A 15,431-nucleotide genomic window follows, 5' to 3' on the forward strand; every position below is an offset into this window, starting at 1 on the left:
ATAAAGAAGTTTCTTTATATTCATTCTCGATGCTTCATTAAGGGATAGTTAACCCAAAAATGAAAATTATCCCATGATTTACTCACCCTCAAGCCATCCTAGGCGTATATGACTATTTTCTTTCAGACGAACACAATCGGAGATATATTTAAAAAATATCCTTAGTCCTCCAAGGTTTATAATGGTTGTGAATGGGGGGCTGCATTTTAAAACAAAAATAATGCATCCATCCATAAAAAAAAGTAATCCATACGACTCCAGTGGGTTAATAAAGGCCTTCTGAAGCGAAGCGATGCGTTTTTGTAAGAAAAATATATACATATTTAAAACTTTATAAATTCAAATAACTAGCTTCTGGCGGAAGAGTATCCTTTGACCTGATGTGCAACGTAATGACAAACACGGAGGCGTGGAGGATAGAGCAAAACAAATCACCAGTCATGGATCATAAGTCTAAAATGACCATTTTTAAAGAGAAATGTCGAAGGATTTTGATATAAGAGAAGAGGAGCTTGAGTTTGTTGCCCAGCCCTATTTGTTTGAACTGTGAGAGGCGTCTAAGCTTACAATCCTCCTACATCCTGTGTCATACATCGCGTCAGAGGATTACTCATTTGGCGCAAGTCAACTTGCGCATTCTGCTTACGGTTGTCCATTTTTTTATGGATGGATGCATTATTTTTGACTTCAAAATGTGGCCCCCCATTCACAACCATTATAAACCTTGGAGGACTAAGGATATTTTTAAATATATCTCGGATTGTGTTTGTCTGAAAAATATAGTCATATACACCTAGGATGGCTTGAGGGTAAATAAATCATGGGATAATTTTCATTTTTGGGTGAACTATCCCTTTAAGTAATTTAGCTATCTATATTTTCAGGCTGATTTCTTTAAAAATCCCTATTTACGACATCCATACCCTGGCCTAAGGTCCTTGCACAGGAATGTTTTTGTGTGTAAAGACACTGATCCAAGAATAAAAAAAAATAAAAAAAAGTTAAATCATCACCATTTAGTGTTATAATTTACTCACTCTCACGTCATTCCAAACCTGTATGACTTTTTTGTACTGCAGAAGACATATGATTCAAGGGGGTCAAGTGTTGTTTTGGACCCTATTGAATTTCACTGAATGAAAAACAAGTTCTTCAATATATATTCTACAGAAGACAGAAAGTAATACATGTTTAGAAATGACATGGTGGTGATTAAAGGAAGATTATAGGTGATCTATCCCTTTAAAATCTCTTGTGTGTAATTCATAGAGTTTCACTCACTAGAAAACAGCACATGTATTCACTCAAAACTACTAGCACCACAGAATGTTCCCTTTCTCAAACTATCAGAAGAAACCGGGGTGGCTGAGGGGGTCACATCAGATGAGCATTTGATTGGCTGCAACCCTTTGCATTCTTTGACCATCATTGGCTACTGAAATGAAGGGGAAAACCCTTCTCTAGCACACATAACCCTTCCTCCCAGTCATGAGGTGCTGCCATGGGCTAATTCTGTACTCGGTACTCGTATTACCCTTGGAGAGAACGAGAGAGTGAACGGTCTGTGTGTTTGAGAGAAATATAGGGAGGGAGGGACAAGCAAGTTGTGCCCAGGGTGAGCGAGAGGGGGAGGGGGTTGAGAAAGCAGGAGAAGCAACAGCTTCAGATTTCTAGGGAAACAGACGGAAGGAAAGTCTGAGCAGCTTCTAAGACAAGTACAGAGAGGAAACAGGATGAGCTGGAGAAGTATGGAGGAAAAAGGAAAGATGCCTCAACACAGAACATAGTGGAGAGGAATTTGTTCTTGTGTGAGCCAAGAAGACATGTGAGAAGAAAGTGGGCTGATGGATTAAAGGGGGAGCAAAGCAGCAGAAAAGTGATAAAAAGCCGGGCCTGTCAGTGGAGAAAAAAGAAAGAGGGAGAAAAAGAGAAAAAGGGGTAGTTAAATTAAGAGGAGGGAGGGAGAGTGAAGAGATTAACAGTCTGAGAGAAAGAAAGAGAGAGAGTAAAGAAAAGGGTGCTGTTGTCAAGAAACAGGCACAGGAATAAAATAAGGAAAGGACGGCAGAGCAAGAGAGGAAGTTGTTGGCAGCGGCAGCATCTGCATTTGAATGAGAGTTTACGAGAGCATATGAATGTCAGCGGCTATGTGTGCGCCTGAGCCCGAGCTCGTGTGTGAGAGTGGAAGCACGTTATGAAGACTCTCATGCTCTGGCTCCTTCCTGTCATTCTTCTGTGCTCCTTCTGCAGTGTGGCCTTCTGGATATTCCTTTCTAACAAGTGAGTACATTAGTTTCAGCCTGTGTGTGTATTCTTCTATTTGGAGAGTGAACTTTAAAAGACCTGAGTGTTAAAACATATCATTATGGTCTGCTGGCAACCAAGACCGAAACTAAGTCTTTGTTTCGGTCAAGTTAGTTAACAATACATTTTTGTAAGTAAAAACCTCTCTAATCTTTGCACTGTCAGACAACAGTTTCCCCGCAGACATCGGAGTAGTAAAAGAGTATATTACATCATTACAGAGGAATTTTCATAGAAGCAAAGCAAGAAGATGATTCTTACATTTTGGAAAATGATTCAATGTTTCAAAATCCTGAAAGGTCTAAAAGATGGACTTTAGATATTCATTGTTTACTTTGTTTCAGTAAAGTTTTGTATCACATTTCACACTAGTAAATAATTGAAAGTTGTATTTTTTTTTTTTTTTTTGTCTGAACTCTGATCTCTTACATTCAAATGATTATATTGTCATTAAACTTTTTACAGCTATACAAAAAAAGCTTAATTCTTTCAGACAGACATCTCTTTCACTCTCTCTATATATATACACATGTATATGTATGTGTGTGAGTGTGTATATATATATATATATATATATATATATATATATATATACAGTGGGTACGGAAAGTATTCAGACCCCCTTAAATTTTTCACTTTTTGTTATATTGCAGCCATTTGCTAAAATCATTTAAGTTCATTTTTTTCCTCATTAATGTACACACAGCACCCCATATTGACAGAAAAACACAGAATTGTTGACATTTTTGCAGATTTATTAAAAAAGAAAAACTGAAATATCACATGGTCCTAAGTATTCAGACCCTTTGCTGTGACACTCATATATTTAACTCAGGTGCTGTCCATTTCTTCTGATCATCCTTGAGATGGTTCTACACCTTCATTTGAGTCCAGCTGTGTTTGATTATACTGATTGGTCTTGATTAGGAAAGCCACAGACCTGTCTATACAAGACCTTACAGCTCACAGTGCATGTCAGAGCAAATGAGAATCATGAGGTCAAAGGAACTGCCTGAAGAGCTCAGAAACAGAATTGTGGCAAGGTACAGATCTGGCCAAGGTTACAAAAAAATTTCTGCTGCACTTAAGCTTCCTAAGAGCACAGTGGCCTCCATAATCCTTAAATGGAAGACATTTGGGACGACCAGAACCCTTCCTAGAGCTGGCCGTCCGGCCAAACTGAGCTATCGGGGGAGAAGAGCCTTGGTGAGAGAGGTAAAAAAGAACCCAAAAATCACTGTGGCTGAGCTCCAGAGATGCAGTCGGGAGATGGGAGAAAGTTGTAGAAAGTCAACCATCACTACAGCCCTCCACCAGTCGGGGCTTTATGGCAGAGTGGCCCAACGGAAGCCTCTCCTCAGTGCAAGACACATGAAAGCCCGCATGGAGTTTGCTAAGATGGTGAGAAATAAGATTCTCTGGTCTGATGAGACCAAGATAGAACTTTTTGGCCTTAATTCTAAGCGGTATGTGTGGAGAAAACCAGGCACTGCTCATCACCTGTCCAATACAGTCCCAACAGTGAAGCATGGTGGTGGCAGCATCATGCTGTGGGGGTATTTTTCAGCTGCAGGGACAGGACGACTGGTTGCAATCGAGGGAAAGATGAATGCGGCCAAGTACAGGGATATCCTGGACGAAAACCTTCTCCAGAGTGCTCAGGACCTCAGACTGGGCCGAAGGTTTACCTTCCAACAAGACAATGACCCTAAGCACACAGCTAAAATAACGAAGGAGTGGCTTCACAACAACTCCGTGACTGTTCTTGAATGGTCCAGCCAGAGCCCTGACTTAAACCCAATTGAGCATCTCTGGAGAGACCTAAAAATGGCTGTCCACCAATGTTTATCATCCAACCTGACAGAACTGGAGAGGATCTGCAAGGAGGAATGGCAGAGGATCCCCAAATCCAGGTGTGAAAAACTTGTTGCATCTTTCCCAAAAAGACTCATGGCTGTATTAGATCAAAAGGGTGCTTCTACTAAATACTGAGCAAAGGGTCTGAATACTTAGGACCATGTGATATTTCAGTTTTTCTTTTTTAATAAATCTGCAAAAATGTCAACAATTCTGTGTTTTTCTGTCAATATGGGGTGCTGTGTGTACATTAATGAGGAAAAAAAATGAACTTAAATGATTTTAGCAAATGGCTGCAATATAACAAAGAGTGAAAAATTTAAGGGGGTCTGAATACTTTCCGTACCCACTGTATATAAAGTGTCAAATAATATTCACTCATATATTGCATAATGTACCAATAATATTATAGCACGTATTCCAAAAAAAAAAAAAAAAAGAAAAAAATTGTTGCTGTTTGGATTTAAATAGGAAATTAAGAGTCTATGAGTGGATTATTATTGCTGTTATTATGTTTCCAGCATGTTATATTTTTGGGAACGGTTCTTTTAACCCTAATTGATGGAGTGTGTAGTTTTTAATTTCTTAAACAACCATGTAGGAAGACACATCAGGGCCATATTCCAGGATATTCCAGATTCATCAGTCTCAAATTGTGAAAGAATTGTTGGGAGGGAACATGAAGAATCATTTTCACACATGAATTGGCACCTTAAATTCATTGAATGTCTTTGGGATGTGCTGGAGGAGACTTTACAGAGTGCTTGACTCTTGTGTTGTCAATACAAGATCTTGACCAAAAATTGATGCACCTCTTGATGGTAATAAATGTTATGATGTTATTTCTATCAAGAGGTGCATCAATTTTTGTTGCCAATTCATGTGTTAAAATGATTCTTCATGATTCCTACATGGTTGTTTAAGAAATGAAAAGCTACACACTCCATCAATTAGGGTTAAAAGAACAGTTGCCAAACATATAAAATGCTAGAAACATAATAATCATTTTGTTTCTAGCAAATTTTTTTGGCCGGGCAATGTATATTATATTCATGTGATGAATGCCTTCCCTATCAATGTGAATGTATCAATTTTTTATATAAATTTTTGTTTTTTTTCAATGATGTTTTAGTTTTCTTTTTAAACACCAACTGACCTTTAAAACAAAAAACTAAATGAATCAGTCTAAATCAGTCCACAAATAAATTGTGATTTTTAGCATATGTGTTACAATATAGATCTGCTTTCATGTGACAAAACATAAACTGATTAAAATAAAAATGAATTCTATTATAAAAGGGGAATAACAATCTTCAAATTAAGCACAATGATTAAAAACAAAATTACATTTATTTCATGGCTATTTCACTAAAAAAACATGATTCTGATTGGTCAATCTGTATTTATTCAGATATATTATGCCTGCCGGCATCTTGCATTTCATTTACTGATTGCATTGAAAAAAAAAAGATATCAGAGAACTTCACTTCAGTATTAATATCAATGTACTATTGTTGCATCCTGTCAGGGTCTATTCTGTGACAGTAACCTGCTGATTACACATTTCACACTTACATAACGAAAATGAACTTAACCCACATTTATGGATAATAATGCAGAAATTCAAAGTCGTCAGGATATTTCTTGATTTAAAAAATCTCTTTTCTCAATCTTCCATGCTTTGCATTTGTTGGGGCTATGCATGTCTGAGACAGCCTCCATAACATCACAGATTATCAATACTCCTTCAGTTGTTATTGTCTTGTTTACATTCTTGCTCTCAGTCAGTTGTGACAAAATGAGCACTGAACCTGCATATGCGTTAGATTAGAGCATTCTGAATCTTGACTCTTTGATGGAAATTAAGATACTCTGAATTCAGAGAAATGTCAACAAAATATGTTAATGTGTTATATGGAATTATTTACTGTATTTTGAAGTGTCAACGGTACCAATATCATGCAATTTAATTACAGTGATAATTACAGACTCTCGTCTTACAGAATACGACACACGACTAATATTATAAAAGTACATAAACAAATATATTTAGCAGACACTGTAAAACTACCTAAAACAATATGCTTAATATGATGGCACTGAAATTGTTTGCTTTTATTCAGATAAAATAAATAACATCAATAAATTAAACTAAACACATTAGATTACACCAATCTAAAATAATGGCTAGATCTATAAATAGCTCATTTGCAGGTTACTACTTCAGTATTTTGTCAGATGTTTTAAACACTGAACCAGAAAATATTTGACAGTCAAATTGACATTATTTTTTAAAATGTGGTTTCTAGTGTTGTATTATCTATTTGTATTTGTAAATTATGTTCATAGCCAGTTATTTATCTTGCTTTATAACTTGCTTTGTGTGCATTGCTGAAATCAAGAGTAAATATACAAATGTTTAGCCATCGCATTAATTAAGTAATGTTGGTTGTTTGCTGTCACGGCTGTGACCTTTCCCTTGTTATGTGCCGTTTCACTGGCAACAGCAGCCTTTAATCACAACAAGGCATGTGGGGGATTAAACTCCCTGAGAACTTCACGGCGACACAAAATCACTGGGTGCTCCACCATAGCTAATGTGAATTAAGCTTCTGCTATTTAGATGCCAATTTACAAGAAACAATCTCTTCCACTTTTCAAACAGTCTTTAATATTTACTTGAAGTATAATTATATTATAGTGAATCACATCTGTAACTTTCTAATATTAAAGGGTTAGTTCACCCAAAAATGAAATTTCTGTCATTAATTACTCACCCTCATGTCGTTCCACACCCATAAGACCTTCGTTCATCTTTATAACACAAATTAAGATATTTTTGATGAAATCCGTGAGGTATATGACCCAGAATTTTCATTTTTGGGTGAACTAACCCTTTAAATTGCTATATGGGCCTCATAAAGAGTAAACCTACAAATAGACTCTACCAGAGTTTAAAAGGTCAAAGGTCGCTTGTGTGGCCTTCAAATGCTCACAGTGGTTTTTCAGTAGTATGACAATAATTTTAAGCTTCGTACCGCCAAAGCTATTTGTATGATTCCTTGACTAGAGGAAATCAGCTCTGCTTAAAGTTTAGATTTGGGCCTTTGGTTTTGATCCATGTGAACTGCTCACATTTTTAAAACTTTTTTACAACACCTGTTTTGAAAAATTGAGTACTTTAAACAAATTAACGATACAGTACCTTTACACCAAAGGAATATATAACTCTCTCAGGTCTAACCAGTGTAGTTTATTTATTGAAGGTTTAACTCAAAGACATCAGGCTCTATTTTGCAAACAGTGCAGAATGGAAAGTGTGGGTGTGGATGAAATGGGAGTTACAGACAAGAAGGGAGGGACAGAAAGTAAAAACAAAGAAAGGGAGACAGAGGGAGAAATATATAGTGAGAGACAGACAGAGAGGGAAAGAAACAGGCCTTATGTTTGTAACGATCATGAACAGATGACTTGTTTTCTTCTTTTTTTTTTTTTTTTGATTGGCTGTTTATAGTATACTGATAATTAAATTAGTCATTAGAATAAATGAGCAGTAAACGTAAATATTGTATGTTTTGTATAGGATTTACTTTGAAACCGTTTACTCAGAAATTGCTTGTAAATTTCACAAATAATTACAAAAACTGGCAAGTAACAACGCAAAAATCTATTTCTTTTTGCAGTAATGTAAGCCCTAAGCCTTCATCTAAGATTGTTCAAAAAGTCCCAGATACACAGCCTTGCAAGGGATGCAAGTAAGTATGCAAACCTGCTTATATTACAGCACATAACATCTTTTCTTTCTACATGACAGACACCAAAAGTAAACACCTTCAGATGAGATCTTTCATGTTTTATACATTTTATTTTAATATTATTTTATAATTTTTTTATATTTATTGACTGTTCATGTTTACATATCTTTCATTTCTGTTATGGAACTTAATTAAACCTGAATACATTTTAAGATGTTTGTATGTGTGTTTAATTCTTTCAGAGACAGTACATTCATTGCCAAAGCACTGGGGAACTACTCTAACAAATGGAAAAAACATGAGGCAAACTTTAAAAGATTCAGGTAAAACAGTAGCCCAGATCAGACCATGAGCTGTTCTCATAAAGCTTAAACTTAGACATCTGTTGCCAGAGAGCCCTATCAGCTTTGAGTGAAACTATACAAGCCAATGGAATTGGCGTGCGATATTTGCATAATGAGCACCGCCCCCACAAGGCGGGTATAAATACGGAAGCAGATGCAGTCGCACTCTGTCTTTCGCTTCGGAGCCAACCTGTTGTGTTCCTGCTATTGACTGAGAGTGAATTTCTCAAGCCTTTGAAGAGCCTTCGTTTCATTGCGCTGGTGTTAAGGCACCCTACAGCGCGACCACAAAGCGAGCTATTTATACAGCTCTCAACTGCTGTATTCACAGCATTGTTTCTGCCCGTTGGTTTGCGATTTGGGCAGGTTCCTCTGTGCGTGTGACTCAGGGAGTGGTGTACCTGCAGTCACATTGCAGCTGTTCCCTGTGTGCTTCAGCACAAAAGAACAAGAGCTGAATTTCCCCCTTCTAAAAGAGCATTCACAGACGAACACTGCGTCTTTTTCAATATGTCATTTCGTCTGTGCGTTACTGGATGCGGTCATTCCCTGGTCCCCGCTGATGGTCACAATCGCTGTGTCACATGCCTGGGTGTTCAGCATGCTGAGGCAGCTTTTGTGGATAGTTCATGTTCTCACTGCGGGAACATGTGTTGAGGTCTAGACTCTCATTCCTTGGTTCTCAGGGAGTGGGGGTCCCCTCCGATGCAATGCAACTGTGTCCGACGGCCGCTGGCTGGCGCGGTGAACCGCGTCTCCCCTCCCAGGGCCTGTAAATTCTCGTCGAGCTTGATGGAGAAAGCTTACAGAGCCTGCGGACAGGCCGCCTCTGTGGTGACACCGTACTGCTGTCATACCCTCACTCAGTGGTCGGACCCTTAGTTCCTGTGGGCAGGAGTTCCCCTCGAACAAGTGTCCAGGCATGCTGTGGCCTCCACAGATGCCGCTGCCACCGGGTGGGGAGCCACGTACAATGGGCATGCAGTGTCGGGTCTGTGGACGGGGCCTCAACTGCATTGGCATATCAATTGCCTCGAGTTGCTAGCAGTACGTCTTGCACTGGGCCGCTTCAAGGAGCTGCTGTCAGACAAGCACGTACCGGTCCGCTCGGACAGCACTGCGACCGTTGTGTACATCAACCATCAGGGTGGTCTATGCTCCTGTCGCATGTCGCAACTCGCCCGCCATCTCTTGCTATGGAGTCAGAAGCATCTGAGGTCGCTTTGTGCCATTCACGTCCCAGACTCCATCCCCAAGTGGTCCAGCTGATCTGGCAGTGTTTTGGAGCCGCACAGATAGATCTGTTTGCCTCTCCGGACACAGCCCATCGCCAGTTGTTTTATTCCCTGACCGAGGCCACTCTCGGCACGGATGCTCTGGCTCACAGCTGGCCCCTGGGCCTACGCAAATATGCGTTTCCTCCAGTGAGCCTTCTCGCACAGCTCCTGTGCAAAGTCGGGGAGGACGAGGAGCAGGTCTTGCTAGTGGCTCCGTATTGGCCCACTCGGGCCTGGTTTTCGGATCTGACGCTCCTCGCGACAGCACCTCCTTGGCCCATTCCTCTGAGGAAGGACCTTCTGACTCAGGACAGAGACAGGGCACCCTCTGGCACCCGCGTCCGGACCTCTGGAAACTCCATGTCTGGTCCCTGGACGGGACGCGGAGGTTCTAAGTGATCTACCCCAGTCGATTGTAGACACTATCACTTCTGCTAGAGCTCCTTCTACGAGGAACCTCTAAGCCCTGAAGTGGAACCTGTTCATCGAATGGTGTTCCTCTCACTGAGAGGACCCCTGATCATGTTCGGTCAGGTCAGTGCTTTCCTTCATGCAAGAGGGCTTGGAGAGAAGGCTGTCTCCCTCCACCCTTAAGGTGTTTGTTGCCGCTATTGCCGCACATCATGATGCAGTTGATGGTAAGTCTTTGGGGAAGCATGACCTGATCGTCAGGTTCCTGTGGGGGGGCGAGGAGACTGAATCCGCCTTGCCCTTTCTCTATACCCTTTTGGGATCTCTCCCTGGTACTTACATCTCTCCGGGGTCATCCCTTCGAGCCTTTGCAGTCAGTGGAGTTAAAAGTACTGTCCCTTAAGACCGTCCTCCTGGTTGCATTGGCCTCGGTTAAGAGGGTAGGGGACCTGCACGCATTTTCGGTTGACGAATCGTGCCTGGAATTCGGGCCCGGTGACTCTCACGTTATCCTGAGACCCCGGCCTGGATATGTGCCCAAGGTTCCTACCACTCCCTTCAGAGATCAGGTAGTGAACTTGCAAGCGCTGCCTTCGGAGGAAGCAGAACCAGCCCTGGCTTTGCTCTGTCCCGTCCACGCTCTGCACCTGTACGTGGATAGAACGCTAAGCTTTAGGACCTCAGATCAGCTCTTTGTCTGTTACGGAGGCCAACAGAAGCAGAGGATGGCCCACTGGATAGTGGATGCCATCGCCTTGGTTTATCAGTCCCAAGGCGTGCCTTGCCCGCTCGGGTTAAGAGCTCACTCCACTAGAGGAGTTGCCTCTTCCTGGGCGCTGGCGCACGGCACCTCGCTGACAGATATCTGTAGAGCTGCGGGCTGTGCGACACCCAACACGTTCGCTAGATTCTATAGCCTTTGTATGGAACCCGTATCTTCCCGTGTACATTGGCTGGGTGCCATATGTCGTGACCCCTCCTGTGCCTTCGCTGTAGTACAGACTCAGGTTGTCTCCTCAGCGAAAAACAGAGTGCGACTGCATCCACTTCCGTATTTATACCCGCCTTGCGGGGGCGGTGCGCGTTATGCAAATATCACTCTAAGCTGATAGGGCTCTCTGGCGATATCCCAATTCGTCGGTCACTACTGACGTACGTCTCCGTTCCCTCCTTCAGGGAACGAGGGTTACATACGTAACCGAGACGTTCTGTTGATTATGGATCATATATAAACCAGTTTTTTAATAGACAAATACACTACAGAAATGCTTATTTAAAGGCATAGTTCACTTAAAAATGAAAATTATTAACAAAAGATCTGTTCCTTTAAGGTTAGATTTTATGTCTTCCTTCCAGGTCATTACTGAGTGGCAAATGCCATGCTGTGTCAAAGGCTGTGGTCACACAGAATAACACCCCATTGGGGTCAATTGTTATCTATGATGGAGAGAGGAGAAAGCCAGTACAGGTGACAAAAGCCCTGTTCAACATCTTGGCTAAGGTAAGCATTCAAACATAGGATGAATTACGGTTTCCCTGATGATTTTGCAGTTAACATTGTGTATGCCTGTTTTTATAGGAGCAGCCCTTTGGAAATGCTACATGGGAGTCATGTGCCGTGGTGGGGAATGGTGGTATTTTGACCAATAGCAGCTGTGGAGAAGAAATTAATTCTGCCCAGTTTGTCATTAGGTCTGTATCATAAACTCATATGACCTATTGTCTAGATTAATATCAGTTCTGTAATGTTGGTGGAACAATAATTATCCATGTTTTTAAGCTCCTATATGTAGTTACAAGCCTTAACACTATATTTGATGTAGGCCACAACTTTTATTTCCTATCAGTACAATGGGCTAATTAACCTCTGTCCACCTCTGCATTTTAGATGCAACCTTCCACCACTGGATAACAGATATGAGAAAGATGTGGGCAACAAAACCAACCTGGTGACTGCAAATCCCAGCATCCTCCATGAGAAGTGAGTCTATGTGTAGTAAATGTCCACTGAAAGCAAGTTGTGAAGAACCCATGTGCACCTTTATTCCAAATTAACGTGAACCAAAACAAGAAACATGAACTAAGTGTAAACTCACAAAAAGCGGTACAGAGAACAAAGATAGACAAGAGACAATGGGAACATGAGGGCTATATATACACACAAGGACTAATGACTAACAAGAAACACCTGTGAACAATCAAGACAATAAACCAATCACAAAACAGAAGAGAAAAACATGACCTGAACAACCAATCAAAACTGGGTCACAGAAGGGGAACAAATTACATAATTTTTGTCAAGATAAATAACACAAAATTACTGTATTTGCATTGTTGCAATAGGTTTAGGGTTGGTAGACATTAATAAAGCACAATCTGATAGGTAGCATTTTTCACTGTCTATTTAAACTTGTTTTTAATGAATAATGCTATATCAGATGCTAGTTACTGTACCTAAATCAGCTGACCCCCCCCAACACACACACACACACACACACACAGACGAAAAAACAAAAAAAACCCCACCAAATTTATGTAATTATAAATACTCTAATATAGCCCAAGTATAGGACCCTCCAATAAACAGTGTTGGGGTAACGCATTACAGGTATTGCTCAGATTACTCTGTGCTCAGATTCAAGTAGTGAGTAAGTAACACATTTTTTTTTAAATTGACAACAAAATATCTGTTACTTTTTCAAATAAGTAACACAAGTTACTTTGTTTTCCCATTTATTAACATCTTCTGTCCCCATGTTGAGAGAAATCATGAGTAATGTGCAGCAGCGATGCGTGCGCTGTGTAAACATGAGGATTATTATAATTCTGGACTAAATGCGAGCATGCATTTACTCATCTCACTTGCACAAAAACAGATTCAGTATTCCTTAACATGAATAAAAACAAAATGCAACCTCAGAATATTATGCATACCTGCAATAATTAAATATGTTAAATAACACAAATATACTTTATGTAGTTAATCTCACTTTATTAACCGATGTCTTTGCTGCTGACCTTCGATGATCCAATTCAACCATACTAAGCAAAAATGACTTTAGTTAAACATCACATTTGTGTTTCTTTTTTCCCTTTTTTTATTCCTAAAGTAAGAGTGTTGAGCTTTCTTTTTCTGCGACTTTTCGCTTTTGGTGAGAAAGGGCCTTTACTTTTGCCAAAAATAGAATTTTTATTTTTTCAATATTAAACAACAAACAACCAAGTCCAGCCCAGGTGAGAAAAAGTACAGCAAAAGTAATGTGATACATTCCATAAAAAGTAACTAAGTAACAAAATTCGTTTTTTTGCGAGGAACACAATATTGTTACGCATTACTTTTAAAAGTAACTTCCCTCTACATGGGCATCCTAATTTGCCCACATTGAGCCCATCAAAGTGCCCATTCATGCTCAGATGATGCCCATATAACCCAGATACAACCAATGTGGGGCCCACATAGTTCACTGGGATTGTTTGTTTAATGTGTTTGTGTACTATATAGTTAAGGCCAATTATCAGAATACATTTATGCTGCCTCTAAAAAGACAGAGAAAGTAATTAAAAACTCTGTTATCACACATTTTTGCAAGAATAATTTAAAATATATTTAGGTCTATTATTGACATTATTTTATAATTTGGCAATGAAATTGCATTTCTTTTTTTCACAAATATTTATTCCTTAAAAGTAGGCTACTAAAAGTATTGTTAATGGAAGCAGAGTTATTGAGAGGAATATTGAAGTGAAACACACTCAGGCTTTTTTTATCCTCATCTGTTACAGGTTCAGTGGTCTGATGGAGCGCCGTCGTCCATTTGTGGAAAGCCTTCGTCCTTATGGACAAGCCTTAATGCTGCTGCCAGCATTCTCCTATGGTCACAACACGCCTGTATCCCTGCGTGCCTTTTACACACTGGAGGACTTTGGCAACAATGGCCCGCTGCCTGTTTTCCTGAATCCAGAATATATGAGAAGGTTGTCAGAGTTTTGGCGTGGGCGAGGCCTTAACTCGGTTCGTCCCAGCACAGGACTTATCATGGCCAGCCTAGCACTAGAAATCTGTGCTAACGTCCATTTGTATGGTTTTTGGCCTTTCAGTGTACATCCAGCGGACAGACGACGGATCACCAATCATTACTATGATGATCGGGAGAGTAAGAAGAATGTGCATTCTATGCCGACCGAGTTCGAACATTTATTTAAACTCCACAAGCAAGGTGTGGTTCGCATACACCTGGGGGAGTGTCAACCCGCAGGCAGGTAAAACACAAGACTGGCTACAAACTAGGCCTTGCCTGTAATGGACATAGGTGTATGTACTGTACACACCAACAGAATACTTCTGCATTTGATTAAGAACTACAACAGCCCAACTGGATGGGTGTCTGGAAAGACACAGCTGTGAATGGGAAAGTGCACTAAATCCATTTTGCTTATAATGCTGTGCACATTTGCTCAAAGAAAAAGCCATGAACATTCACAACAAACTCTTTTTTTTGAGTTACTTTGTGATAATCTTGCACACAAAAATAGCTGAAAACAAATGTATTGATTTTAGCCTTGGTATACTGTGAAAGAACTGAATTAGGAAAATGACTCCCAGAGTAGCACCCTTAAACACTCCTTAAGTGGTCTTGCCTTAGCCAGCCTTTAATGTGCTCGCTATTGGTGCTTCTCCAGTTTTGCTGTATACATCACAAGTGCCAATCTGTCCTCTTTAGCATTTATTAGCAGTGAATGTAAATTTGATATCAGGTGTGCAGAAATAGCTGTGAAAGCAGCATTGAGTTATAACTCTAGACTTTGATTCCAGGACTGTCCGGATGTTTGGAAGCATGATGTCACATTCACAGTGTGAAACAATAATAAGCATGGATGTGGTTAGTGTAACTCATCAGAGTTAAAAACAAGAGCTGTTGTAAAAGCTGAAAATAGTGGCAAATTTCAATGTGCCAATTCTGAATGCTCTATCTGAGTATGAAATTACTCTCACGGCAATCGCTAATGTAAATAAATAAAAATTGCTTTGAATTTTTAAATAAAAATGACAATTTCAGATTAAATGCAAATTCTTTGTGCAGCTTATGCAGTTCTATGAATTATTTAAGTGACACATTCAAAAATAACCCATCAGTAATTAAAATGATTGTTTGCGTAAAATTACTCACCTTCATGTTTAAAACTTGTGTGATTTTCTTTCTTTTTAAACCTTTATTTCAGATTTATTTCAGCCAGTAGGTTTGTGTGAATTACAGACCACATCTTTTCTTGTTGTTCACTAAAAACTCTTCTTGATGGATTCATGAGAGATGTGGCAATGTCCAATTTGTGAACGAATCATACTTTTTAGTGAGATTATAGTTGACAAAACTGTTTTTATCAGTCAGCCAGTTGATCCAGTTCACAAATCTAAATCTAAATCTAAAGTTTAGGGTAACATGGTTGTGTTTCTATTATGACGTATCTTCAAATAAAATATGGGC

General features: G+C 39.8%; 1 protein-coding gene across 1 annotated transcript; it reads left to right on the forward strand.

The window, feature by feature from the left end:
- The first annotated feature begins 1,518 nt into the window (after positions 1-1,518).
- st8sia6 (ST8 alpha-N-acetyl-neuraminide alpha-2,8-sialyltransferase 6) lies at positions 1,519-15,111 on the forward strand. The gene is made up of 7 exons (XM_051885471.1): positions 1,519-2,280; positions 7,845-7,916; positions 8,159-8,239; positions 11,305-11,449; positions 11,528-11,640; positions 11,837-11,929; positions 13,732-15,111. Exons 1-7 carry the CDS (start codon positions 2,195-2,197, stop codon positions 14,210-14,212), a joined length of 1,071 nt encoding a protein of 356 aa, XP_051741431.1. The 5' UTR covers positions 1,519-2,194; the 3' UTR covers positions 14,213-15,111.
- Positions 15,112-15,431: the final 320 nt, after the last annotated feature.

Source organism: Ctenopharyngodon idella, chromosome 3 (assembly GCF_019924925.1).
Source record: "Ctenopharyngodon idella isolate HZGC_01 chromosome 3, HZGC01, whole genome shotgun sequence".
Taxonomy (NCBI): domain Eukaryota; kingdom Metazoa; phylum Chordata; class Actinopteri; order Cypriniformes; family Xenocyprididae; genus Ctenopharyngodon; species Ctenopharyngodon idella.

Bases quoted from the DNA above. Each gene is read 5' to 3' on its own strand.
- st8sia6 (XM_051885471.1), top strand. From the start codon at position 2,195: ATGAAGACTCTCATGCTCTGGCTCCTTCCTGTCATTCTTCTGTGCTCC. The intron at 7,917-8,158 runs GTAAGTATGCAA...TAATTCTTTCAG, and splicing joins CAGCCTTGCAAGGGATGCAA to AGACAGTACATTCATTGCCA. The intron at 11,450-11,527 runs GTAAGCATTCAA...CTGTTTTTATAG, and splicing joins TGTTCAACATCTTGGCTAAG to GAGCAGCCCTTTGGAAATGC.